Source organism: Abramis brama (assembly GCF_963993115.1).
Source record: "Abramis brama genome assembly, chromosome: 11".
NCBI lineage: Eukaryota > Metazoa > Chordata > Actinopteri > Cypriniformes > Leuciscidae > Abramis > Abramis brama.
In genome coordinates, this window is record NC_139973.1 from 14,399,330 (window position 1) to 14,426,736 (window position 27,407).

General features: G+C 37.9%; 1 protein-coding gene across 2 annotated transcripts; it reads left to right on the top strand.

The window, feature by feature from the left end:
- The first annotated feature begins 15,364 nt into the window (after positions 1–15,364).
- tmem125a (transmembrane protein 125a) lies at positions 15,365–26,585 on the top strand. 2 transcript variants are annotated; one of them, XM_084129983.1, is made up of 2 exons: positions 15,365–15,501; positions 25,276–26,585. In XM_084129983.1, exon 2 carries the CDS (start codon positions 25,340–25,342, stop codon positions 26,006–26,008), a length of 669 nt encoding a protein of 222 aa, XP_083986109.1. In that variant the 5' UTR covers positions 15,365–15,501; positions 25,276–25,339; the 3' UTR covers positions 26,009–26,585. The 2 variants fall into 2 exon arrangements, with proteins under 2 accessions (XP_083986109.1, XP_083986110.1); XM_084129984.1 differs by lacking the exon at positions 15,365–15,501 and adding an exon at positions 22,672–22,792.
- Positions 26,586–27,407: the final 822 nt, after the last annotated feature.

Consider the following 27,407-nt stretch of genomic DNA (forward strand, 5'->3'; position numbering starts at 1 on the left):
CACAGAGATCTTAGATCAGTCAGGTTTCTGGGCTGTCGCTGAGAAACACGGAGTTTGAGCTCCCTCCAAAGATTCTCTATTGGGTTTAGGTCTGGAGACTGGCTAGGCCACGCCAGAACCTTGATATGCTTCTTACAGAGCCACTCCTTGGTTATCCTGGCTGTGTGCTTCGGGTCATTGTCATGTTGGAAGACCCAGCCTCGACCCATCTTCAATGCTCTAACTGAGGGAAGGAGGTTGTTCCCCAAAATCTCGCAATACATGGCCCCGGTCATCCTCTCCTTAATACAGTGCAGTCGCCCTGTCCCATGTGCAGAAAAACACCCCAAAGCATGATGCTACCACCCCCATGCTTCACAGTAGGGATGGTGTTCTTGGGATGGTACTCATCATTCTTCTTCCTCCAAACACGTTTAGTGGAATTATGACCAAAAAGTTCTATTTTGGTCTCATCTGACCACATGACTTTCTCCCATGACTCCTCTGGATCATCCAAATGGTCATTGGCAAACTTAAGACGGGCCTTGACATGTGCTGGTTTAAGCAGGGGAACCTTCCGTGCCATGCATGATTTCAAACCATGACGTCTTAGTGTATTACCAACAGTAACCTTGGAAACGGTGGTCCCAGCTCTTTTTTAGGTCATTGACCAGCTCCTCCCGTGTAGTTCTGGGCTGATTTCTCACCTTTCTTAGGATCATTGAGACCCCACGAGGTGAGATCTTGCATGGAGCCCCAGTCCGAGGGAGATTGACAGTCATGTTTAGCTTCTTCCATTTTCTAATGATTGCTCCAACAGTGGACCTTTTTTCACCAAGCTGCTTGGCAATTTCCCCGTAGCCCTTTCCAGCCTTGTGGAGGTGTACAATTTTGTCTCTAGTGTCTTTGGAAAGCTCTTTGGTCTTGGCCATGTTAGTAGTTGGATTCTTACTGATTGTATGGGGTGGACAGGTGCCTTTATGCAGCTAACGACCTCAAACAGGTGCATCTAATTTAGGATAATAAATTGAGTGGAGGTGGACATTTTAATGGCAGACTAACAGGTCTTTGAGGGTCAGAATTCTAGCTGATAGACAGGTGTTCAAATACTTATTTGTAGCTGTATCATACAAATAAATAGTTAAAAAATCATATATTGTGATTTCTGGATTTTTTTTTTTATATTATGTCTCTCACAGTGGACATGCACCTACGATGACAATTTCAGACCCCTCCATGATTTCTAAGTGGGAGAACTTGCAAAATAGCAGGGTGTTCAAATACTTATTTTCCTCACTGTATATACACATACTGTATATATGTATGTGTGTTATATGTCTCTATAAAGTATATTTACTGTATCTATCAATAAATTACAGAAACGTCTGTGTGTCTGTCTGTGTGTGTGTGTGTGTGTGTGTGTATGTCTGTTATTCGCATATCTCTCGAACCCTTAGTCCGATGGATTTCAAACTCGACAGGTGTCTCGCTACGGGCACGAGTAAGTGCAGTGCCAAGTTTGACGTTGTTTGGATGAGAAATGCAAAATATATCGTTAAATATATAATTTTTAGAAGGTTGTGGTTTAAAAATAAACATTCTGACATTAGAGGGTTGTATCCATAGATATCATATATAAAGGCTAGATGTCTCGTGCGCGCTGCTGGCCAATGGAGGTCGACGTCCGCACGTGGTGGCCATCTTGCCACAGTGTGCTCGCTCACTCGTTTAATGGTGCATATTTTAAATAACCATAACTTGCTCAATTTTCTACCGATTTTCAAACGGTTTGGTTTGTTATAAACGTCAGAGATGTAGTTATGACACTGCATACATACACTGCATACATATGAATAATTATAACATACATGTTCAAGCATTCGGAATTATAGCCACGTTAATAACGTTTGTAAGAAACCAAACCGTTTGTAAATCCGTCAAGATTTCAGCGAGATAAGAGGATTTGTGTGCATGCTGATCACTCACCTTAATTCACAGCTTCACTGTGACAAGATGGCCAAGATGGATTTATATATGATATCTATGGTTGTATCGGTCAAAGAAGCCCCAAGAAGGTTGTGGTTTAAAAATAAACATTCTGACATAAATACTCAGTCAGCTACACTGTTTACTTCTGAATATTATAGTTTGGTTCCAAAACGTGATAAATCCATGATAAATCCATTTTGATTAATTTGAGTAAAAATGTGTTTTCTTTACCAAGAAAGTGGCAAGATGAAAACCACTATTTTCTGTTTCAAACTTTCACATAGCATCTTTAGGTTATAATAACATAAATTCAAATCCAGATTTTGATTTTCAAAGATTTATTATAAAAACAGATTATTTTTTCCCAAAAATGCAATAAATTCATGACACTTTTTTTTTCCAAAATGCAATTTATCCATTGAATCAATATAAAAGTTATTTTTTATCATATTGAAACTGTTGAAATCAGCCATCGCTAAGAAATATCTCCTGAACTTTTTTGATGGCGATCAGCTCACAAAAAATGATTTTGCACGGGCACTTTGCACTGCTCCCTGAATCAACGCGCTTATTTGTGGATGTTAACTGAATCTATAAGTCAGCTATGCTGTTTACTTCTGGATATTATATTTCATTCTGGTGCGCTTAATGTTATCGCTACTGTGTAAATGCTATTCACCAACAAAACATCCTTTTCAATGCGTTCACATTCTCTTTCACGGGCATCATTTGTAGTAGCCTATTCACAAAATGTTTGCTCAAGCATATAGCGTTTTCTCGGAGTTCACGTTGTTTTCTACCATGCACAAATAAAAATGTCACCGAACTTTTGTAACTCAAACACACCAAACCAACAATTACTAAAAACACACTTAAAAACTGATTTTGCACGGGCATTTTGCACTAGTAATGTAAAATGCAAGAGGACTAGATATAGCATTACAGTAAGTATTACAGTATAGTGAACATTGCATACCTGTTTTGTCTACAGACGTTTGAATGATTGAGAACACAGTTGTGCTCCCAACATTCGGCTGTACCTTTCGACCCGCTTCGGCCATAAGGTCATGACTGAGAACATGGTCCACAATAGTGGCCCTTGTTTCATCAGAAACATGTCTACAATCTTGGCCTCTTCTACCTCTTCCACTGTTTTGCTTCCATACCATTCCACCACACATTCTTACTCTTCTTCTTCGTGGCTGTTGACCTAGTTTGTTTCCTTGTTCTTCCATTGTCAGAATTTGTAACACTGTGTTGTGCTCTGTCTATATATGCTTTCCAATTGAAGCTTCATGCATCTCTGAGCTATTTTAGAGAACGGGTTGATCATTGGTTCCTCTAGCCCTTTACATTTCTGTAACAAATTTCCACTGAAATTTGGCAAGTTGTAGTGAGAACCCAAGTGCAGTTTATTAAACAAGATCCATGAACCAACAATCCATGAACCAAAAACAAAATAAACAAAAGACTTGGCAAAACTAAACTTGACATGAAAACTTATGCAAGGAACTAATGTTTTGAGGGGTACGACTATTCAACAGGGAACCAGTATAATATATTTTGATCAACATGACATAAGCAATTGATAATAGGAAACAGCAGATAATTGTACATAATCAATTGCACATTAATGTAGCAAAGCATTTGCAATTTGTTCAAAATAATGAGAAATTGCTTTTATGATGTGCACATAAAGTGACTAGATGATGTGGAGGTTGAACACGTAGTTTTGAGAATTTCAGTTGTGATCTGAGAAATGCACCAAATGACTGAGAAAAACTGTAATTTTTATATTATATTATACTTCTGCACTGTGTAATTTGGTCATTGGTGATCATACAAGACCTTCTCTCTAAGACACCTACATTCTAGCCAAAAGTCTCATTCGATTATAGTCTCTAAATAATCCTTATCTGAGTCATCAAAACTTCTTTCCTCTCCAATGAATGGCTAATAATTGGTGATCTTATTAGTGTTCATTAGCCTTTAGCTGAGGTGAGCATTACTTAAAATTAGAGTTTTCCTTGTCCTGTGTCCATGTACAGCCCTCCAGAACCTTAAAGTAACCTTACAGATTGTTGGTTTGAAACCATATATTTAACAGTATAATGTGACACATAATGCTATATTAATTCTTTTTTTTTTGTGTGACATGAACATGCACAACTCTGTATGTGTCCTAGATATCAAAACGCTATCCAAAAAGGATGTCACGTTAAATTAGCTTCTGTACCTGCAAAGTTTTTCATCTTTTTTTATATTATGATAATCAAACAATTTGAATCTGTAAGGAGTTAAAGAGTCCACTCAGCATCAAGATGAGAGACTAGACTGTGTAGGTCTTAACATTTCCTTTGATTAGTCACATCAGCCACAATCAATTTGTCAGCAAAGGGTAGGAGGGGGTGACTGTCTAAATTGATATCTCAAGTCAGCACCAATATGCTGTATCTGAAAAAGGAAATGTATTTCACTGCAGCATCTAGGTGCTCAATAAGGTCTTAAAAGGTTAATTAGAATTTTTACTCATTCTGATCCTAATGATCAGAAATGTTCTTTTGCCCCTTGTTGGCAACGCATTTGCTGGATTTGATGTGATTTATTGAAGTGTGAGACGATTGAGTGCTAACACTGCTTTCATCTGTAGCCACTAGGGCCTACACTGTGTAGCACTTCAGTGAACACACAACAAACTCATTTTTATCACTCTTTTCTTGTTCTTTTTTTTTCTCTGCTTGTGTGCATCTAAGTGTATCGCATTAGATTGCCAACTAAGAACACCGGCAGCATGTTAAACTGCTTTTAGCAGATGTACAGCACATATTTTGTAGTACATAGCGACTGAATTGTTAGTGAGTGAGTGATGAAATGATTTAAGTGTTCCATACAGTAAAAGCAGGCCTTCCCATTGGATTTAGTGTTCCACAGAAAAATACAACGAATCCAAAAACCTGGAAATATCAGGGAATTAAAAAATAGTGATTTTACTGAATAGATATTGCCAGATGCTGCTACGTGTGCTGCTTTCACGCCATGTCGTAATTACCATAATTTTGAGATGACAACATGTGATGTTCTACTCAGAGATGTGTCCTCTGAGTGGGAATTATGCGTTTCTATGGCAACATTATAAACGCCTAAATGAATCTGTAATGGTCACGTGGTACAAGTAGGAGCTTACAAGTTGTAATTACGAGCTTTACGGGGAAGTGAACGCTTTTTACAAGTTGAAATCTCAGAATTGCAGCAATTACGACATGGTGTGAACGCACTTATGTTCCCTGTGTTTGCCCCTGGACTTATGCTGAAGTGTTTCATGTTCCTTGTGCCATGTTTGTAGTCCTTGGATGTCCTTTTGCTCATTGGTTCCCCCTGTTCATTAGTCTTGATTGTTCCCAAGTTTGACGTTGTTAGCCCTTGTGTATTTAATCCCCAGTGTTTCTTGTGTTCTTTTTTCTGGTCTTCCATGTATGGATGTATTGTCCTGTGTCCTCAGTTCTGTTCCTTGGATTTCTGGTTTCTTTCGAGTTGATTTTGTACCTTTACCTTGATTTATTAAACACACTGCATTTGGATCCAGCTCTCTTTCCTTTCTGAGTTTCTAATACTGAAAAAAAAAATGTATATCAGTTTCCACAAAAATATAAGGCAGCACAGCTGTTTTCACTGATAATAATAAGAAATGTTTCTTGAGCTCCAAGTCAGAATATTATAATGATTTCTAAATGATCATGTGACACTGAAGACTGGAGTAATGCCTGCTGAAAATTCAGTTTTGCCATCACAGGAATAAATTACATTTTATATATATATTATATATTACTGTTTTTATTGTATTTTTGTTCAAATAAATACAGCCTTGGTGACCCCAGGCCTATGATGCTTTGCTGAATTATGGGAGTAACTTCCGTTAAACTAAACAATCAGCGAAAGGTTTGCTAAATATTAAGCATTTTCAAAAACTGGGTACAATGAGATGACATTATTCTACTAAGCCTTCAACCATCGAACATTAAAAGGATATTTAAAAGTGTAAAAGCATTAACAAATCACTCCCACAGACTGAATAACCCCTGATTATTTCCGCAGCAATATTACGGACGTGTAATATATCACTAAGATGCAGGCCTATGTCTGTATTATGTAACTCGTTGCCTTAATTAATAATGTTAATTAACTGGAACATAAAGAGATAATATTTCAAAGTGGTTTCCATCATTTTGACAGACAATATTGTATTTACTGGATTTAGAAACATTCCAATAAACACTGCTAATAGGGATTAGAAGTGAAAAGGGGAGACAATTACATTTTAAAGCATCCGTGTGAAAACAAACCTGGAAAGAGACGTGAGGATTTGAGGAGAAAAACGTGCGATACTTTGTGCATTCAAATGAATTATTCATGGGCTATTTCATAAATTAAATCAGGAACAGACCACAAATGCGCAGTATATGTTGTCTTTTTCATACTGTTACAGCGGAATACAAAGGAAAAAAGAAAATAATCAGGAGGACAGAACGCAGCAGACTGAAAAAAGCTCTTGCCATAGATATTCTTGTTACCGTGTCACATTAAAATACCAAGCGTTACTTTATACTCTTGAAGTCTGAACATGAGAACATGAAGAGATACAGTTCATTCAGTCAGACTGATGGATAAGGATTATTTGTTTCAGTCTTTTTGAGTGGAAAACTCAGTAGGCTCGTTAGGAAAAAGGTGGATGTAAAGTAATGGAATTATAAAAATCCTTCTCCACTATCACAAGGGGTCAGGGGTTGTCTTATGTGACCCCCTGCTGGTTGTAACTACACTGACTGCACACAAAAATGATATTTCTCTGTTGCTGGCCAAATGTGAATATCATCAGGTACCAGAGTATATCGTCAAGTTTGAAAACTCATGTATTATATAGTATGTGCATTCAGCATTGTTTTTCCCTGCTGTCCATTTCTGAGTCACGACCCTCCAGTTGATCCCTACTAAGCCACATTTCCCTTTTATCTGAAAGCGTCTTAAATAATGAATCAGCTGTAGTTAGTCACTGAAACATTTACGTGTATGTGTTAAGAAAAATGTTCTCACAGCTTGAAGTGTGGCATAGACTCAAATTCAGTTACTACTGGTTTCAAACATCACAGCATTCTCACAAGGTTTTGCTTTGGGACTGTGTTGATATGAGAAATATGATGACAGAGGAAAAAATGCCTAGGCCTATCTTTCAACATATCAAATTGGAGATTTACACACTGGGGCATTTGTTGTTTTACAATAATACAACCTTATACCACTGGGTGTTTTTTCACAGCAGGCTGTGCAGCTTTTTTCTTATAATACAAATGTCTTAAACGCTGCATGCTTCTGTATTCTGATGTGTATCTGTGCCTCTGAGCAACGGACACAGATCACCTCAGCCCACTATAGTTATGAACGCAGTCAGGCTGAGCAGCATCAGATCGTGTCTGGGATGATTAGTTCATCTTACGTGACTTTGGTCAGCAAGCACTGACAGAGTCAGGCTCTGTGGCATCATCTCTGCCTCGACAGAAATTGCAAAGTTGAGGGTTGCTGACTGTACCTGAAAGCTAATATGCTGTATCTATGGTCCAGCTTTCGAGGGATATTATGCAGATAAAAAAGGGACTATTCTAATCCTTTTGCCTTTCCCTTAGCAAACCTAACTCGCCATTGCAGCCTGATGTCTTGAACCATCCTCTGGGAATGTTAGGAAAACGTTCTTAGAACATAAAAAGGGAACATTCTGCTAACATTTTGCTAACACAATGTTCGAGTAACCAAAAAATGTTCATAAAACATTTATAAAATGAACGTTTTGAACATTCACAGAATATACGGAAGTAATATTTCCGTAACTTTGGAACCGAAAACATTCTTTTATGTCAGCTTGAAACTGAATTTGCGATAGTCTTCATTATTGTTACATATATCTGAGTAAAATGGCTTCTCGAACAAGAAAAATGTAGGGCTGGACTTGATTTTGTCCATCGGGAATTAATTGGATAGTTGGATTTTTGTAGTTTGCTATTGCTGTGATGTCATATTAGTAGTGACAGGATGTTCTACAAAACATGTCATTAGAGAAGAGATGTCACTGCAAGTGAGAGGGGAAGTTATTTTGATTAAAGATTACCAAGGCACATGAATTTAAAACAAAATAATGTGTATGGATAAATCATTTATCATAAATACTGCAATATTCTAATAAAAAAACAATAATTGTCCATTTTGATTTCAGGGTGACTTTAAACACAAAATTGTAAGCTGGGATCGTCATTTTGCGTCATCTGTGGCTTTTTTGGCCAGAGGCTAGACCACAGCCAGTAGTAGGAGCTAGTTCCGCATGTTTTCAACCCGCCCATAGGGGGTGGGATGTCATGATAAAACGGTGTCTTTTCAGTTTCGAGTCAACTAGTAGCCTAGTTGTATCATTTCTTCAGATAGTGCCCTCTGTAACCGGTAGGCGTGGCTTGGGAGTGGCCTTGTAGGGCAGCAAAGCAAGTGCATTCTGAGAGTTGTTGTCTTTCATCCACATGAAACATTTCTCACATTTCTCACACATTTCTCAGTCTTGAAGGCACAAACTTCTAAAATAATTTCACATTTCTACTACATAAATGACCCAATTTAAATACACATTCATCTCACCTACAAATATCCCTTTAATAGCAATGCTGAATGCATTCCTGAAACAAATGTTAGCTAATAATCGGCAAGTTAAATTGTGTATATCTTTTCTACTGAAGTGTTTCTGTTGGAATGTATGCACTCTGTAGCATGGAGTTTGGATAAAGGCTGTCTTCTGTTGATTGGTTTTGCATGGAATGTCTTCACCAGCAAGCAGAAGCTGAGAGCATGGCTAAGCTCTGTAGTAACACAGGACTTGTTGTCTCATCAGAAATGAAATGTTTACTGTGGGGTGAAGACATCTTTCTGAAATTACAAAGACCCAGTGCTGTCAGTTTAGGGACCAATTTATGTTTCTTTTTTCCTTTGTTGTATGTGTTTGGGCAGATTGGTGTTTTGAGTTACCATGTTCCGCTGGTGCAGCTGTGCTAGTTGATGAGTCAGCAGCACTGACGAAGGCTCATGACTGGCCTGGGACCCTATTTTATGAAGGCAGACTAAACACATTGATGGACTCACCAGAGATATAGCACTCAAATGGCTTCAAACGTCACGTTAGGCCATTAGATTCTTCTACATTAGTTGACTTTACTTAGTTGGCAAGATGTTAGTTGGATAATTGATTCTTTGGAGATTAAAAATGTTATTGATGTTATAGTTTCTTAAATTGGCTTTTTTTTTTTTTTTCCTGGTGCGCATTCAGTATTTTTTTTTTATAATGTCAACAGGGCAGTGATCTTGGGAGTTATACCGACACGCAGCAGCAAGTTATGCCATTGTAGAAAGGTATTATTTGCAGTCACACATGGGGATTGTGGACATGATTGATACATTTTTAGGGTAAAATATTTTTTTATTATAATTGGATCATAATACAATATATAAAATTGTTCAAAAGTTTGGGGTCGGTAAGATTTTATAATGTTTTTGAAAAAAGTTTTATACTCGCTAGGTTTGCGTTTATTTGATCTTAAAAACAGTAAAAACCATAATATCATAAAGTATGATTACAATACAAATATCTGTATTCTTCAAAATGTCTTTTATGTTCAGTGGAAGAAAGAAATTCATTCAGGTTTGGAACAACTTGAGTAATTGAGTAACTTGAGTAAATGATTTTTGGGTGAACAATTCCTTTAATGTATGGTGCATTACCATCTTTTAAAGAAAAAAGTAGTTACTTTGACCTGATTCCAACAAATAGAAAGGAGAAAAGTTCATTACAACGTCAAACGTGGACATGTTTTAACGTATTGAATAAATTCAGAATGTCAAACCTGGTTTAAAGTGCAAGAAATGGTCAATATATGTTTATTAGAAGGACCTGTTTGACAGGCTGCTGCCATCTACCTTGCAATCTTCTGTCGTCGTTTTTATTTTTCAGACCCAAGCTGTCTCACCGACAGGAAAGAGTGTTTGTGCAAGTCCGCGGGAGGCCAAGCTCATAAAACCGGCCCATGTGCGAAAGCTGGCCATTTAAAACACATGGCATTTCCCTCCCACTGTGACATTGATTGGAACAGAGCAGGCACATTAATCAAGAGAACGCTGGCATTTCGCCGAGGACATCACCACAACCGCGAAGGAAATGCGACGTCGGTTTCCATAAATCCGGAGGGGCTAGAGAGAGCGACGGGATGAAAGACAGAGTGATGAAAGCCGGGCTATAATCACTGTTATTTTACTCTCCATCTCCTGAAAAATTTACCTTATTATCCCTTGATGCAAGTGATACCAGTCTGCATGAAGGAGGATGTCTTAGACTTCGAGATGTGGCTTAAGTGAAAAGCATGAGGATTTAAAGAGTGTCCAGTTTATGGATGAACTGCCCTCAATATGAACTCTACCCTCTGTCAGTGTTTGATTTGCCTCTGTCTATATTGGGCTTTTTTTTTCACACGCTTTCCAATTTCTTTCACTTTTTTCTTTATCCTTCTAGTTTTCTGCTTGCGTAGTTGTTTATTGTTTTCTTCCTTTACCTTCAATATTATCATTTTCTTTTCTTCATCCCCGTCCCCTACGGGCTTTGCGCAGTAATGGAGCATGCAGTCTTTCTCACAGCCCTTTACTCTCTCTCTCTCAAACACACAAACAAACACACTGTCTGGAAGACCACGTATCCAGGTTTGAGTTGTTAAAGGGGCAGATGGAGGAGAAAGAAGAAAGACAGATTCAGGACATACATATAAACTGAGATAGATAACAGCTGATAGGATGCCATAACTAAGTTACAACATATGGCTGCAAAAAAACATCTTTCACCATTGACAGCCATTCAAATATATCAGTGCAGACTATACAAATATGAAGTTATGTTGTACTTGCTTAAAACATTTCAAATCTTATGATACAGTAAATCTTGTCTGAGACCAAACAAGTTAGAAGCTCTAGTGTATTTCAGATTAACTGTACTGACAGTCCAAATTCACAGTTACACCTTTAGCTGTTTCTATTCCTTCAATATTAATGTTTACATAAATATTTATTTAATATGATATCCCATAAGTTTAATACATACCTGCAAATTCGCTGTTCGGACCTTTAAATAGGCCATTCATGTTATACAAGTATACATCTGAGGAGAACTGACTGTCTTCAGTTTCAATTACATTTCTTTTCATCTTACATCCATATAGAGCAGTACTGCTTTGTACAGGGGTAACCACCTTCAGAGAATTAATTTGCATTTTCAGTCAGTCTGCCATTTTTGTTCAGACCACTGAAATATAAGGTTTACCATTTTATAAAACTTTTTGTTTTTGTCAGATCTTCTATTATTCAAAATGTAAAGTTGTTTAGTAGTTTTTAAGGTCATTTTAGGATGTTACCATTACATTGATGTTTCAAAAAACATTGCTAACTAAACAACATGATGAAGATATTTCTCAGCTCAGCTATGCAGCTGATGCAAAGCGATGGAAGATGGGCAAATTATAAGACGTGCTTCCTTAAACTACATTATGGCTAATTTCAAAGTATTTGAGTAAGGGGTTTTCTGCTACATATCTGCTGACCAAGAACACAGTTCATCTGGGACCAGAGCACACAGTGTGAATTTTAATTCTGGATGACTATAAATTCTAAAATTTGAGCTGAAGCTAGAAACGATCAATGTATGCATTGGATAAGCGCTGTGCAACACACACAAAAATCCAGTTACATGGATTTTACAGCCCCATTTATCATTGTCTTACTGACATACAATAGCTGCTTCTAAGTCCCTGGGCGGTAATATTTACTATAATTAAAATTTTAGAGATAAATGGACTGCAAACCAGCAAAAGGTATCCTATTTTCTCTATTTTCTCTGTCTTTCTTTAGTTCAACAACCCATAAAAAGGGATCAGTGATGCGAATCTGCAAACTGAACATTTGAGGTATGACCAGCAGAAACTGCAGGCATCTTCACCTTGGCAGAGATATAAAAAACATGAGCTTTTAGGGCAGTATATTTAGACATATAAGCATACATGTGCATTGTATGAAATCATATAGTTTGTTTAAATCAAATATCAAGTACAGAATCCTCATGTCTCTCATTGGTTGGATAGGTTAGGCCACGGTAGCAGTTATAATAAGTGTGATATTTCTATATGAGGCTCAGTCAAGGTGACTCTGGGACTTGCTCTCAGCAGAGAGCTAGCAGCAAGTCCGCAAGTAATGAATAATCACACACCATCAGCATGTGGAGACACACACCTGTTTTAATAATCCCTCGCTTCACACACACACACACACACACTCATTTTAAGATAACAGTAAGTGCTCAGTTGTCTTCGTATCTCTCTCGCAAAGCATTAGAAAGAGCACATCTATTACCTGTCTTTTATTCATTCCTCAAAGCCTTCAACATCATCCACAGCGCTGTCCATGAATAATAACTGCCGACAAAAGCTTGTTGATGTGTCGCAACTGATGTGTGACACTCTGCATGCATCTATTCTTGCGAGAGACGCGCCATATTTTATCATCAGCATTATGAGAAAGAAGAGAGCACACTCTGTGCTCAGTGTTACATAGGCAAAATTGAGAATTTACTTTGTCTTTTAAATGTCACAGACTTTGACTGGGCTTTATCATCTTTGGGTAGAAATTGGATTGAGTGAAGAAAGCTACAAACATAATTGGCTATGAAATTAGGCCAGTTATCAAATACAGAAATCCAAAGTCATGGACTATAATTGATCATTTCTAAAACATAAATGGGGCACACCAATAAGTGTTCTGGGTGGCCCAGTTTTGCCAAATAGTTCAGATTATTACTTGACCTGTCATGATTTTTCACCAGGTAAGACAAATATTATTATTTTATTTTTTTTGTAAAATTATTTTTCATAATTTTCAATCCATACAAACTGATGCTTCTAAGACAAGCAATTTCACCCTTGTAATTTCAACAAAATTATTGTATGTTAACCAGCTAGACGATGTTACCTTGGTAACATATTTACATCATCTATATTAAGGAAGCAATGTTCAGAGAGAAAAAAAAAATCAATAAATGTAAGCTTATGGTCCCATTGTAATGCTCTCAGTCCCGAGCCATCAGAGGGTTTGTGTTGTACTCCTGATCTGTTTTGTTGGAATATGCATGTCTTGTTGGAGTTGGACCAGTTTGATGAGGACTTGAAGAAGGACATGCATGGTTTTTGCAGAGACTGTACCTCCAATATAAAGTGTGAACACACATATGAAAAAAAAAGTGATTTTGTCCAATTTCAATAACTCATGTCCTACTGAACACCATACACAACATATTATATACACAAATATATGTGACCTCCTTAAGGCTCAAATGCCACATTTAACATCAAAGCAGCTGAAGACAGCACTACACTCGTATATTGGCATGGAATTGACAGAAAACAGCCTTGTACAGAACGTAGCATGTCACTTCAAGGCCTGGCAATTAGAATACAAATGAACCCGGGATGAGGCAGAGGGGGAATAGATCAGCACTAATGGCTGAAGAAAAAGATCGATTTCCTCTGGGTGGATGGAGCAAGAACTGGACTCTTTCCACAACAGAAATGCTCACCAAGAGCAAAACATCACTCAAAACTTCACGTCACCGATGATGTACAAAGTGTGTGTGTGTGTATCTTTTCCTTCCCTTGACAGGAGCGTGATGAAGAGAGACTATAGTGCACAGGTTCATGAATGACCTTCATAAATATGTAAGCTTCATCCCAAGAGCCCAAGAGACTAAGAGACAACATAAAAGATCCAAAGGACCAGTACATCAGGCAGCATGAGGTGGCGAAGCCAACATCTGTCACAAGATAAATAAGGAACATTTTAGTGTCCTAAGAGAGAGCGTTGCAATATGTTTTGTATATGTGCAATAGGACACCTCTGATTGACAAACAAAAAAACAACATGGTTTGTCAAACATGCACTATACTCTAAAAAGAGACTAATGATTCAAGAAGACACCCAAACTGGTGCACTTTTCTGACTGTACTGAGACACCAGTTGTCATTAAATGCAGGGTTTGATGCACACCTTTGATGCACAGAGAGGAAGACATTCCACAATGTGTCTGTTCATTGCAAATTTTCTGGGAAATCAGACTTCTGTGGTTTGTGGTCTTGCCCTATATATTGACTGATGCTTGTATTATGTGTTACCTTACTGAACCACTGGGTGTCACCATTTTCAGATAAGCAATATTTAGTGCTACCTAGGATAAAACTTAATGGAACAAGAGAATGGACCATTTAGTTTATGTGACTCTCTCTCTCTCACACACACACACACACACACATAGATGGTAAATAATTGCAATTATCAGATAAATTGTCAAAAAAATTGCCACGTAATTTAGATGTTTATCATTTACAAATTAACAATTAAAAAGTTGAAAATCTATAGGCCTATGCATAGCCTATCAAATAATTAGCTGTTCAATCCAAGATCAGTTGGATTAGACCTAAATCCTAATCACACTGTAGCTAATGAGAACAGATGAATTGCAAATGAAAATTTGTATGTTAATGTAATTATAAAAGGCAATTTCAAAGTCAACATGAACTCAGAATTGATCCTATCCTATTTTATTAATACACGCTTCCTAATCTTGTGATTTGCATTTTTTTTTTTAAACTGCAATCAAAATGTAATGACTTTCTCAGCATCTAAAACAACTTTTTCGCAACACCACCCATTTTACCCTCGTCATTTTTTTATGATCGATCAATTCTCCGTGGATTAAATTAAACACCGCCCTGTTTTCGCTTTAGTTTTGAATATTTTTAAGATTTATACAACGACTTTAAAACAATCACCATTAGGCTACTTGTGAAAACTACCATCTCAGTAGCACAATTATATCAGTACCCTGAATGATCTATTCATACGCACTGGTCATGCTAGGGTTTCCGGTTAAAACAGCAAACAGAGCAGGTAACTCCGCGACGATCTCCAGGTAAGCGCGTTTTTTCGCGCAGATAGTGCTTGAAACGCGACGCAGCATGAACAAACATACAGAAAATTGTTTGGTGTTTCCAATTGGCGTCATTTAATGTCAGACCTTTGGACTAGACGCTTCTTATCGCTGCAGGTGTCCCACTGGATGGGAGCGGCGAGGTCACACACACACTCCCCAGCTGAACTACAAGCTCCGCGATCAGAGTAGCAATGAGAGGAGAGACCACTCCTCCGAGCGGAGGGCAAAAGTCCGGGCTGAACGAGCAGTGCACCTGCAACGCCATTCGCAATGACAACCTGATATGGTCGGGATTACTGTGCGAGACTTACATTAAACTTGACGTCTCTTCTAGCTGAGCGCGTTTCCCCTCACCGACGGACCGGCTGTGTATTTCTTGCTGTGTACATTTGTGGCTGATAGTTCGGGATGGTGTGCTGCCTGACAGCGCATCGCAGGTAAGAACGGAAGCGTTTTGATGGACGCCCTCGTAGGCTCGTACTCTTTTGGGTTTGAATAGAAATGTATTGGTTATACATTAGACAGATAAGAGGATCAACACCTTGATAGAACAACGCAGGACACTTTGTACTGGAGTTTTAGGACTTTCACTTCTGGAAAATCGTCTCCACATGTGCAAAAGGACATTTTGTAAACAAATTCATGAAGGGTTGATATTCAAATCTGTTTAGCATCTATACACTGAGATGGGAAACATAAAATGTTTATTTATGAAAAATTGTTAATTGCTGCATATAAAATAGCAAAAATATTTTTTTTATGTGACAGGGAATCATAATGCCGAATAAATTAAACAGTAGCCTATCGCACAAGCAAGATGCTGTACTCAATATGGGGATGTTGTGCTTATATTACTACAGTAGGGCTGAGATTGGAGTGTTTATAGGCAAAATTTGGCCATTTTGTTCACACGTTTTTTTTTCTGCCAAGGAAAATAGTTCCCAATTTCATGTCACCCAGATGCCTCTAACTCAGTCAAGCTGAGTGATAACAGTAAAGCATCCTAGAGATATTAATATCAATTTATCATTCCTAAACATTACCTTAGGGCTGTAATTAACTGTTCACCCATATACTGGATATATGGACTTAAACACACAAAATATATTATCCTGATAAATGAAATGTAAATATATGAATAATCACCAACAGTGTTACATGGTTTTTTTTTTTAAAGTGCTGTATATAGGCCTACTGCATCAGCTTTATCAGATAAACTATTATTAATTATTAAACTTATCTCTTATAGGCTAATTAATAATGCATTTTAATACATTTTTAACATTATAATCTAATTACTTGAGAACATTTGTGAGTAATACTAATGAACAACATTCATATAGATTTATTTCCTGGTGCAGGTCACACACTTTAGGCTAGTCATTTTGCAGTTATGTAAACAAACATCCAGTATACATGCCATTTCTTTTCTTTTCTTTTTCACATCTTATAAAAGTAATTAATTGATTATTTTAGACAAATACGCAAACTACATACAACTTATTTAGTTTCAGAAGTGTGGAGTGTCATTCTCGCATGCTGCCATTTCTGATTTTAGAGTTGTGTAGAAGAACACCAGAAACTGGCGGGCAACATATATAATCGAAAACAATTTAGGAGTAAGGAAGTAACAGAAAGATCAGATAATGCTTATTGTGGACATTATAGTGTCCATTTTAAGAACATTGTGCTTTAAAGAGTAACTAATACGAGTCAAGTGAGAGCAAAATACTAAAGAGGAGCTGCAGAACTGTAACAGTTCTACTTAACAGCCTAGGAAAGAAAGGTAATGTTTCCCATCTGTATAGTTAAAATTGTTCTGTATCATAAAATAAAAGTGAAGCAAATTATTTTAATGCTGTAGGTGCCCTTTCTATGCAGAGTGTGAACAGTGCTTTACAGTGACAGGGTAATAGTTTAGGGAGAAAAAGACAGTAATTAATCATGGTTATGCTCTTTCTACCATTTAACCATTGTTAATTTGATGTATCAGCTACACTGGAGGTGTTGACAAAATGTCATGTCATGGATAGAAAATAAAATGACATTTTATTGTTTTATCGTGACTTGATTGTTGAGCATGCACATACAATGACATATTATAGCCATCCGGTAAAAGACATGACAAAATAGGACAAAGAAAGTAGCACAAACAAACATAGAAAAAGAAAGTACCAAATGTTCCATCGTATTACCTTGGCATTCTTTTAAGTATCAAGGGATGTCATGTAAATACAATGGCAGATGAATAGGCATATGTTCTTTCAGTTCCATCATGGTAACACCATCTGATATCATTACTAGTATTTACCTGTCCATTTTTCTTTAAAATAAAGGATGAACATCCATATTTGGAGATAAAATAGAGATTTTTTTGACATGTATCTGCAGAGAAAGAAAGGAATCTCAAAGTTATGCTTCCAGATGCCAAGCAAACCAACATGCTCTAGGCTCCTTCCTCATCATCCTTTCCTCAGAGATCGTACAGATCTTTAAAAACGACAGGTGCATGACAGCACTCAGCAACATCCAAACATCCCGAGAGTGTATATTCCAGAATATTCTGTGAAACACACAGAGACACCCAGTGAGAATGAAACCATGCCCCTAAAGAGTGAAAGAGTAGGTCCAGGTGTCTCATCCGGGCTGGTGTCTATGTCACAGATGGAGGTCAGGTCACAGAGTGGAGCTCAGTGGCCAAGTTGAATAGTTGCCCTTTTTGTATTGCATTATGGACTATGCTCACATTTTTACCGTCCTAGAGGCCAGAACTGAACATTATGGATGCTGTCACTGTTTTGAGAATGAAAGGGAGAGAGGTAGGCGGGAAGAGAGGTGAACGTTTTTCCTTTTGTCAGCAGTGTGGAGCTGGGTGGATGGGCTTGTTAATTGGTGATTTAATTAGTGCTTAATATTGCAGCTGTGCCCAAAACCGGAAAATCAAGCACCAAACAGCAGTGAATACAGAACCTTACCAGACAAAATAGCACCATTAAGGCTGAAATACACTACATGACTTTTAAAATCTGAACCGATTTGAAAACACTAGGAATTGCTGACTTTGTAAATGATTACAGTGAAAAACGTTTAAGGATTACACACTACCAGACTTTCACGTTGTGTTGAACACAAAAAATTATGCAGAAACATGCACCTTGTTGCTTGGAGATGGATGACAAATGAGGACAATGTCACAATGTGTTATAAAATTGGCTCAAAATATGAAACGAGTATGATATCCTCTGACTGGATGGAATCACAGTCTGAAGCTAAAGTTTGCATTTTCTGTCAAATCTGTCAACTTTTAGCTGGAATACACTAGATGATTTTTGCATAGATTATTGCCCTAATTTGCAGTCCAGAAGAGTCCATGCTTGTTGCTTAGATTATTGCCCTAATTTGCAGTCCAGAAGAGTCCATGCTTGTTGCTTAAAGTTAGAGCCAGTCTGCAGATTTTAGTCGGAGTTGACAGATTTCGCATAAAATAGTGGTGTATGATGGGCACAGAAGTGATATCCTCCACTCGGAGGATATCAAACATGTTTGATATTTTGAGCCGGTTTGGGGGTTGAGCCGAGGCGCATGTTTCTGTGTGAAATGAAAGTCTGAGTGTGTGATCCTCAGTTGTTTAGTCTAAGTTTTTCTCTGTAACCTTTTACAAAGTCGCTAGTGTACTGTATGATGCCCAGTGGTTTAAAATCTTTTCCAATTTTAAAAGTCGTGTACTGTATTCAAGACTTTAGACTACCCAAAATCTGCATACTGGCTCTGACTTTTGGCAAGTAGCACTGACGTGTCCAAACTGCAAATTGGGGCAAAAATCGTGTATTGTATTCCAGTCTTTATTGAGAAATATGACTCATGTTGTTTCTACGCTATGACACACCCATAAAAGCCATAACAGGTCTATTGTTGTTGAGTTAATCATACATAAAGAACATTGAAATTTTGTGCAGAGTAAGATTGAGTAATAAGTCTTTATAATGTCATTTTGTGTTCTGTTTCCTTCTACGAACTTGGCGGAAAGCTGCAGTGAAGGGTTGGAATGAAGGAGTGTCCTTTAGGGAAAGTGTACTGATGGAAAAAGAAGATGTAATGACCCCACTGAGTCTTGAAGTGAAATGATGGAATAAGGTACATGGCATATGTTAAGTTTTATGATGAAAAGAAAGAGCACTGGGAGCCAGAGCTGTGCTTTTCAAAAAGGCTATCCCTCCCCAGCCACCAGAACAGCATTGCAACATAAAAAAAGAGACAGATAAGATACTGAAGTTGAGTCGGAAACAGAGAAATAGTGAGGATTTCTCAGTTAAAATAAGAGATTAGGGGTGAAAAATCAAGGGTGGTTTATACAGCTTTAAAGGCAGGGTCTAGGCCAGCTGCTGTTTGCGGTTTGTTCCTGAGGTTATGCCTGACAGTAACTTGAGCCATGTGTGCAGGCTGATAAAATGTGGATTAAGCAAGAAGAAGAGAGGGGCTGCAAGAAGCATAACATTAACAACTCTCTCTTGGCCCTCCAGAACCAAAATCTTATAGCAAATATTTTGTGATTCAGGTATGGAACAACATAACTTATTTAATACTAATGAGTGAAATTAAAGGCGTTGTTGGCATTGGTCAGAGAGAGTTTGTTTTCACCTGACTGACCATGGTCAATCAGTGTTTGTTGGTGTCTGTTGGGGCAGTGTGAACATGACAGTTATTTCATAAAATTTTAAATCCAACTGCCAACTTGTTTGTTGGTGTTTGTTGCCGTTTGTCTGTGTGGTGTGAATTGGCCTTTAGAGTTCTTTGAACATATTTTTGTTAGCTGGGTATATAGTAGGGAAGTATGGATATTCAGATGCAGCTAGCATTTAAGACTGGGCGTTTTAAACATTCTGAGAACATTCAGAAGTATAATTTTCAAAACTTAATGGGAATGTTAGCAAAAAGTTATTTTAACATATTTTTGTTAGCTGGGTATATAGTAGGGAAGTATGCTTATTCGGATCAAAGAGTATAGAAGTAACAAGAGGCGAAACTCCGTTGCAGTTTTGACAACAGCCACTAGGTGGTGCTTCGGTAGCGCGGCCGCCATTTTGGACTGAACCAACGGCTTTACTGTTAGCACAACTACTGTACAGCATTAACATTATGTCTGGAAATAATTGGAAACAAAGAAAACAGTGTTCTGCCATCAACTGCAACAACTACCAGTGTACAACCAATCAACTAGCATTTCATAGATTCCCCAAAGATCCAGAGAGGTAAAGTAGAAAAGGTTTTTATTAACTTTAAAGTGAGCTAACGTCAACGATAACAGGTGCTGTAACGTTAATGTAAGCTATCCCATAACCGCAGTAACAGTTTGCTAATGTTATGTATTTGGTCGAAATTGTCAAGACTCGAAATGGGCTTTTTAAATCGCATACTTTCAGAGATATATGAACACCTAACCTGGCAAATGACCGCTTTATTAATTCACTGTTATCACTAAATTAACCCTTTAACTAGTGTCACCTTTTTTTCGCCTAAACATGAAAATCACTATCCAAACTTAAATAGTTGTAATTCAAGAATGCTTTGGAATTTAGACCTATGCTATGGTTGGTCTTGTTTTAATTTGTCAGATTATTGTTGAAGTGAAATAAATTATGAAAGTGAAACAGAAAAAAGTTATATAAGTTTGAGTTTATTAAAATGTACAAATTTAAAATATAATTATTTATATTTTATATAAAATATATATATTACAAAATATATTTTACTCTAGAACTGCAAGAAAATGAAAGCAAAAAATCTGAACAAGTTGTGTTCAACATTTTAGGTTGATATGTTGATATCTCGCTCCCTCACCCTTTCTGCCGTGTGCTCTAACGTTACACGGTTTGGAGCTGCGCGCTCTTGCTCGCTCGCTCGCTCGCTCTAGATTCCGGGTGATTTTAGCTAATTTGTGGGCATCAGGGAGCCGCTATCAATATGCGGGAGACTCCCGGATCTTCCGGGAGACATGGGATGTCTGCTCTAGAGATATTAAAAACTAGAAACTACTTTTTAGTTCATTTAACCGCTTTTGAATTTGAACCGGTATCGTTCAATTCTATGACAGCTGTGTTGCGTTCAGTCCAAGATGGCAGAGCTGCAGCTCTGCGCATGGGTGAGTTTGTTGCAATGGAACGTTCTATTGAGTTTCGCCTCTTGGTACTTCTATACTCTTTGTTCGGATGGAGCTAACATTTCTCTCACTTAATCCACCATCTTGGATTTATTTTTTCACTGAACTTGTTGCAGTGTATTATGGGATTGATAACTCCGTGAAGGACACATGCAGTGTGACTTGGAATTTGGTTTATTTGATGTATCTTAGAAGGCAACATAATTAAATTCCCTTCTTTTTGGAACGACCAAAAAATGGTTCTGTGCACTTACTGTATGAGGCCTGAAAATAGTGCTTCCATAGTGAGCTTTCAATGGACAAAGTTAGCAGACATGGCTACGAAAAAACAACAAAAAAAAAACATGAAGGTTTTTTGGACATTTTCCATCCAGTTCCACCTTGTCGCAAAGATTGTTCTGTTATCCCCATATGGAAAAGGAAAGTTCCACCCCTGCTCAGATCTTCACAGCAGTTTCCTCCCTTAACAATCAAAAGCAATTTGCTTTTGATGAATTAGACATACTGCATATCCTTTACACATCCCCTTCCCATCAAGCTGGCATTCTTTGCTTCTTTTGTCTCCACACAGATAGTGACCTGTTTCCTCCTGGCCTGGAGAAGGACACGGAGACTTGCTCCATTGTTTTTGCCTAGCAACCAGGCAGAGAAGAGTATGCTAGACAAGGCATCAGCTGTTGTATGGTGACCGGAGACAAGACAAGAGCCTGCTTTATGAACGCTTCTTTAGCAGATACATCAGAGACTTGCAGTCAGAGATACAACAGTGTACCGCTTGACTAGAGAATGAATAGTGCGCTTGGCCTGCCACAATGCTCAGCATTCACACCTGTCGGGAAAGATGTCGTTTGCTCTAAATCTTCAAGAAAGCCACCAAACTTCAATAGCCAACAGCAACATGAGCCAAGAAAGAGAAGGAGGAACACTGTCAGGAGGCTACTAAAGTTGAAAACCTTTGTCCTGGTTTGTGGATCACTCATGCACTGACAGCTAGGGACATTTTGCCTGTGAAATAACCTCAGAGAGACCTTGCAGGCAAATTGACTGTGGACTATTTTTTTTAAATGAGGGCTAAGTTGGACGGCTGTCCAGCCCCAAGGCCACTACACTGACAGATCAGCCATTTAGAAGGTTTTTCCATCGATACCATGTCAGCCTAAAGGAATCTGACTAATAATAATTACAAATTAAAACTAACAATTGCATCTTTCACACTTTCAGTTTTCTGGTCGGCCTGGTTGTGTTCATGCGGCCGATCTTATAAATATACTCTGAGTCTGGACTGCACCTGTCAGTGACATCACAAATCTAAAGAAGAAAACTTTCCAAGGAGCCGCTGCAAATCAAAACCGAAAGTCAGTATATTATTAGAAATGATTTTTTAAAGTACAAGCTAAGGTGAAGGACAAAAATAATAAGCAAGTCCCAACCCTGAGGTGATTTGAGGTGAGGAAATATTCCTTGCTGTCCTTTCTCTCCCTGCACTCTGTTGGGGAAGTGACTGAAAGCGAATGCGCCAGTGAATGATAAACTGCCACATTCTCATCGCAGATCCTTTATTATTCTTTAGGGTGAGTACACTTCTACTGTAACATAAGGCACTCATCCAAGATGACGTTCATATTTTGAGAAAAGATTCAAAAGACTGAGTCTACTTAGGATTGAAGAGCTCTCATACCAGGTGTGCAGGTTAGACTGCCATATGTCTATAACAACTGGGAATGCAGACATAGTACAAAAACATACAAATTCAGTGCTGTGTTTGATGTCATTTTTGCTTTCTGGGCAGCAGTAAAAGAAACATTAACAATTATTATTAATTATTTTGACTTTCAAAAACTTGAAAATCAGTCTTCCTACTTCCGATGACTACAACTTTGTGTGTAAAACAGACCAAAATTTAAGTTGTTACTCACTGATAATCTTCTGAACATGGATGATGAAGATGAACATGGAATGAATCTGTGAGTTGAACTCAAGAAGTGGATGAATTTGATTAATGAACAAATCATTCAGACTGGTTTTGTGAACTGGATCAAAATATTCTTAAAAGATCTTGACTCAAAAGAATGATTCATTCACGTTTCAAGAAGAGCCAAGACAGGATTATCAGTTTTAATCGTTTTATTTTCAGAATTAATCGTTGGTCTGTTTTCCACACATAAGTTTTAGACACAATATAACACGCGGGTCTTATCTACCACTTTCATTATACTTATGGTTATTTCATTATTTATTTTTAAGCTTGAAAGTCCCCATTTATAATGGTTTTGAAAAAAGTAACTATTATTATTCTTTAAAATTTCTCTTTTTTTTTATTTCAAACAAGGATCCATATTGATTTGGAATGACCTGAGAGTATATAATGACAGAATTTTCATTTTAGGTGATTTATCTCTGACAATCATTGTAATCTTAGAATGGACTTGGTGTTTTTGTTTTCATGGGCTTTCTTGTTTTACTTTTCCCTCTTCATGCCTCACCTCAGTCACAGGGAAGCAGTATGTCAGTGATATGAGACTCCACAGGGACTTAATTATCAAAGCTTCACAAACGTACATGTACACAACCCCTACGGCTTCACATGTGGGAGGAGACTGACTTTGAACAAACAGTACAGAATAATGACACTGGTCCTGGATAAATAGAAATGGAGTTCGTCTTGGTCTGTGATTATAAGGTATGCAATGTAGTTTGCTGGTGCAGCAGTGTGGACTGTGAAGGCAAAGCCACTTAAGGGATTGTAAAGACAAGCTGTCTGTCCTGCAACCTTGAGGGTCACTGGGACCACAGAGACAGGCCATTTGTAAAGGAATTAAGGTTTGAGCCCCTGAGCAGGAGGGAAATTGTCTTCTCTAACTACTTTAAATCTTTATTCTCTCTCTACACACAATCCTCATGGTCGTCCCCAGGCACATTAACAGGCTTTAGACTAAACACGAGAGTTTAAATTAAACCTGGTTTTCATTGTTTGATTACATCATAAATTGATTTTAAGAAAATCTTTATAAATAAAGCTGCGTTTTAATCATTAAGCAGCTTGGTCTGACTCCAGAATGGTGTTTTGAAACCCCACTCTGAATAATTTACATAATTTTTGCAACATTTTGTAAAAGTTTGCATATTTTTGGGAGTGGGGATAAGGATGTGCAGATTAACATACCTCATTTCCCTTTTTCTGTCTGGTGCTTTTGATTGCATGTGACCCCTCAGATTTCCAAGGCAAGTGGAACTAGTTTTAGAAGGAACTTAAACATTTTTTCAGTCCAGTTGAGTCACAGATGATTTGTTTTGAATTGAAAAATCTGTACAAAAAAAAAAAACATTAAAAAAAATCATTTTGAATGGGAAAAGAATGTAATAATGCTAAAGTAAAAACCTGTTAATTCATTAAATATAATTGAATGCAGTACAAATTATTAATTTATTCATTCGGTCAGGGACTATTTTTTTCCAGCGGAAGGAAGGCTTTTAATGATTTTATTTCAGTGATACATATTTTTTGTCTTTAATATTTGTATTAAAATATATGTATACGTGTGTGTGTGTGTGTGTGTGTATATATATATTTGTATTACTCCGCTTCGTGCCTAACAACGCCCTTCAGCCGTGACTTATTCACGATACAGCACTGCCTCTCGTACCTTATTGCTTTATATATATATAGATAGATAGATAGATAGATAGATAAAAAAAAAGTATTATTATTATTGATATGTGCTTCCCTGATGGCATTTTGACAACCTTTAATTTTATCATGTGCCCTTCTTCTATTTTACTACTTGATTTTTTTTTTTAATGGTGGTTATCAGTATGTATTTTAAGGTAGAAATTCAGATTTTTATGTTCAAGTAGGTTGGTTTATTACAGCATATCAATGATAATGAAATATTCAGTTATGAACTGTGAAATATACAGGCCAAAATTAATTTACATAATACCTGAAACTTTGTCACTGTGAATTTCTTATTGTGAACTGAACAGTATTTTTTTCATGTTTTGTCAACTGTCCACGTCGCATCTTCTTACCTAATTTCCAACTTGTTTTCTCCAGGAACTCTAGCCAGGTGTCCTTTCACAGTTGGGACCTGTCCTGAGCACCATTAGCAGCAAACATCATGTCAGAGCTGGAGGACTATTCCCCTCCGAGGGGCCACCCCCATCCTGACCCGGCTCGCATCCAACAGAACCTCCTGGAGGAGCAGGTGGAGCTCTGGTGGTTCAATGAGCCACGCAAATCCTTATTATGCTACTGCGCCTCAGTGGCCTTGATCTTAGGCTGCGGCCTGGGTGGCGTAGGCCTCCTTTCCACCACCACCAGTCTTTCCAGTGAGTGGCGGCTGGGCGCCGGAACCACTCTATGCCTTCTCGCTCTGGCCGTCCTCCTAAAGCAGTTGCTGAGCTCCGCTGTCCAGGACATGAACTGCGTGCGCAGCCGGCGCCGGATCAACATGCTAAAAAGCGGCGGTTTATCTGATGTCCTCATCATGTTGATCACAGGAATCTCTCTGCTCATCTGTGGAGCTGTGCTCCTAGACGTGGCCTTGGCCTACCACATGCCTAAACCCGGCAAGGCACTGAATGACATGTTTATATCTGGGGTGGTGATGCTGGTGGGTGGGAGTTTCACAGTGTTAGTGGTCAGCGTTTATGCCGCTGTAGTTTTTCTCTTAGAGAGGACAGGGCCGGGACAGAGACGGTGGGAGAGGACAGTGGGGATCTTCAGCATTTCAGGCCAGATGCATGCAAGAAGAGAGACTGCTTCGAGTCTGGCTCATCTGATATAACCGTGGCTACAAAATAAATACGCCATTCTTTTACTGAACAGGAACTAAAATGCTCTCAAAGAAACTTTGCACTTATTAAACTACGTCACAAATCACATGTGACATTTACAATTGCATTTCACAAACAAACTGATTTACATTTTGGCTCAAGGTTTCAGACATTAAACCTTTGAGGGTTTAAGCACAAACATTCATCTTTTATATGCTTCACTCCAATAAAGTACAGTTAAAAGTACTGAAAAAGCACAAAAACAATCTAAAGTTTGATCTTTAATGAAATGATTTTAGGTAAAACATGCTGCTTTCTTTTCAATGCTATTGGACGACTACATTATTATGTGCGTGTATCCGTGATGGCTTCATTTATGCGGGCAAAGTTGAGCATACCAAGTGATTGTCCATCTGGAGATGTCTTCAGCTTTTCAGCGGCTCTGATGTGTGTGTGTGTGTGTGTGTGTGTGTGTGTGTGAGTGTGTGTGTGTGCGTGAATCGACCAGCTGTCATTTTGCATGCCTGTGATTTTACACTACAACCTGTGCAGGCGAAGATATGGATCAAATAAAAGATCAGAATGTCAATCTGGAGGATGTGAGCACAGTTTTCTTATCTTTTTTTTTATTTTTCCACCAACAAAAAGAGGGCTATTTTGATTGTAGAAATACACTGAAGTTGATTTACACTTTGATGCAAATTATTGGTATTTTGTTCTGAAGGGCTTATGAAAAACATTTACATGCAGATGGAGATAAACAGATGGTAGGTTGTAGCCATTTAGTGGAAATCTATTTCAATTTGTACGCATAATAAACAAACATTCAGGCTCTGCCGTCTTGACAACTTTGGAGAAATACTTCAGAAAAGCTTGCAGCAACATTAAACTTCAGACACACCTAAGACACGTTTATACGAATGTCAGTATATTTGTAACCAGAATATTAAACCAAATGGTATTTAAACATATCTCAAGCACACTTTTCAAACAAAGCAGTTAGAAAAATGGTTTTATAATTTTTTTAAAAAGATAAAAGTATTGTGAAACTCACGATAGTATTATGTCTGTATAATAAATGTAATGAGCTACACCGGTGGTTATTCTGCTAGGACACCTGGGGACTATACCATGATGGTAGTTGAACAAACTCAGGGTTACAGGATTAGTTTTGAATTGACAAAACCAAACCAATCCAACCAGGCTTTGTTGGTACCATGATGCTGAACCAGGCTTTGATCCTGAGTTTAGGAGTTTAGGTGTGACATCAGTAGCGAACAGCCAATCACATGCTGAGAAAGAGTGAAACTGCGATTCATTTCTCGCGAGAGAAGCAGCGCGATTCACTTCTCTCTTCTGCAGAATATTACGAGATTGAAAAATATTAAGAATTTAAACAAATTTACACAG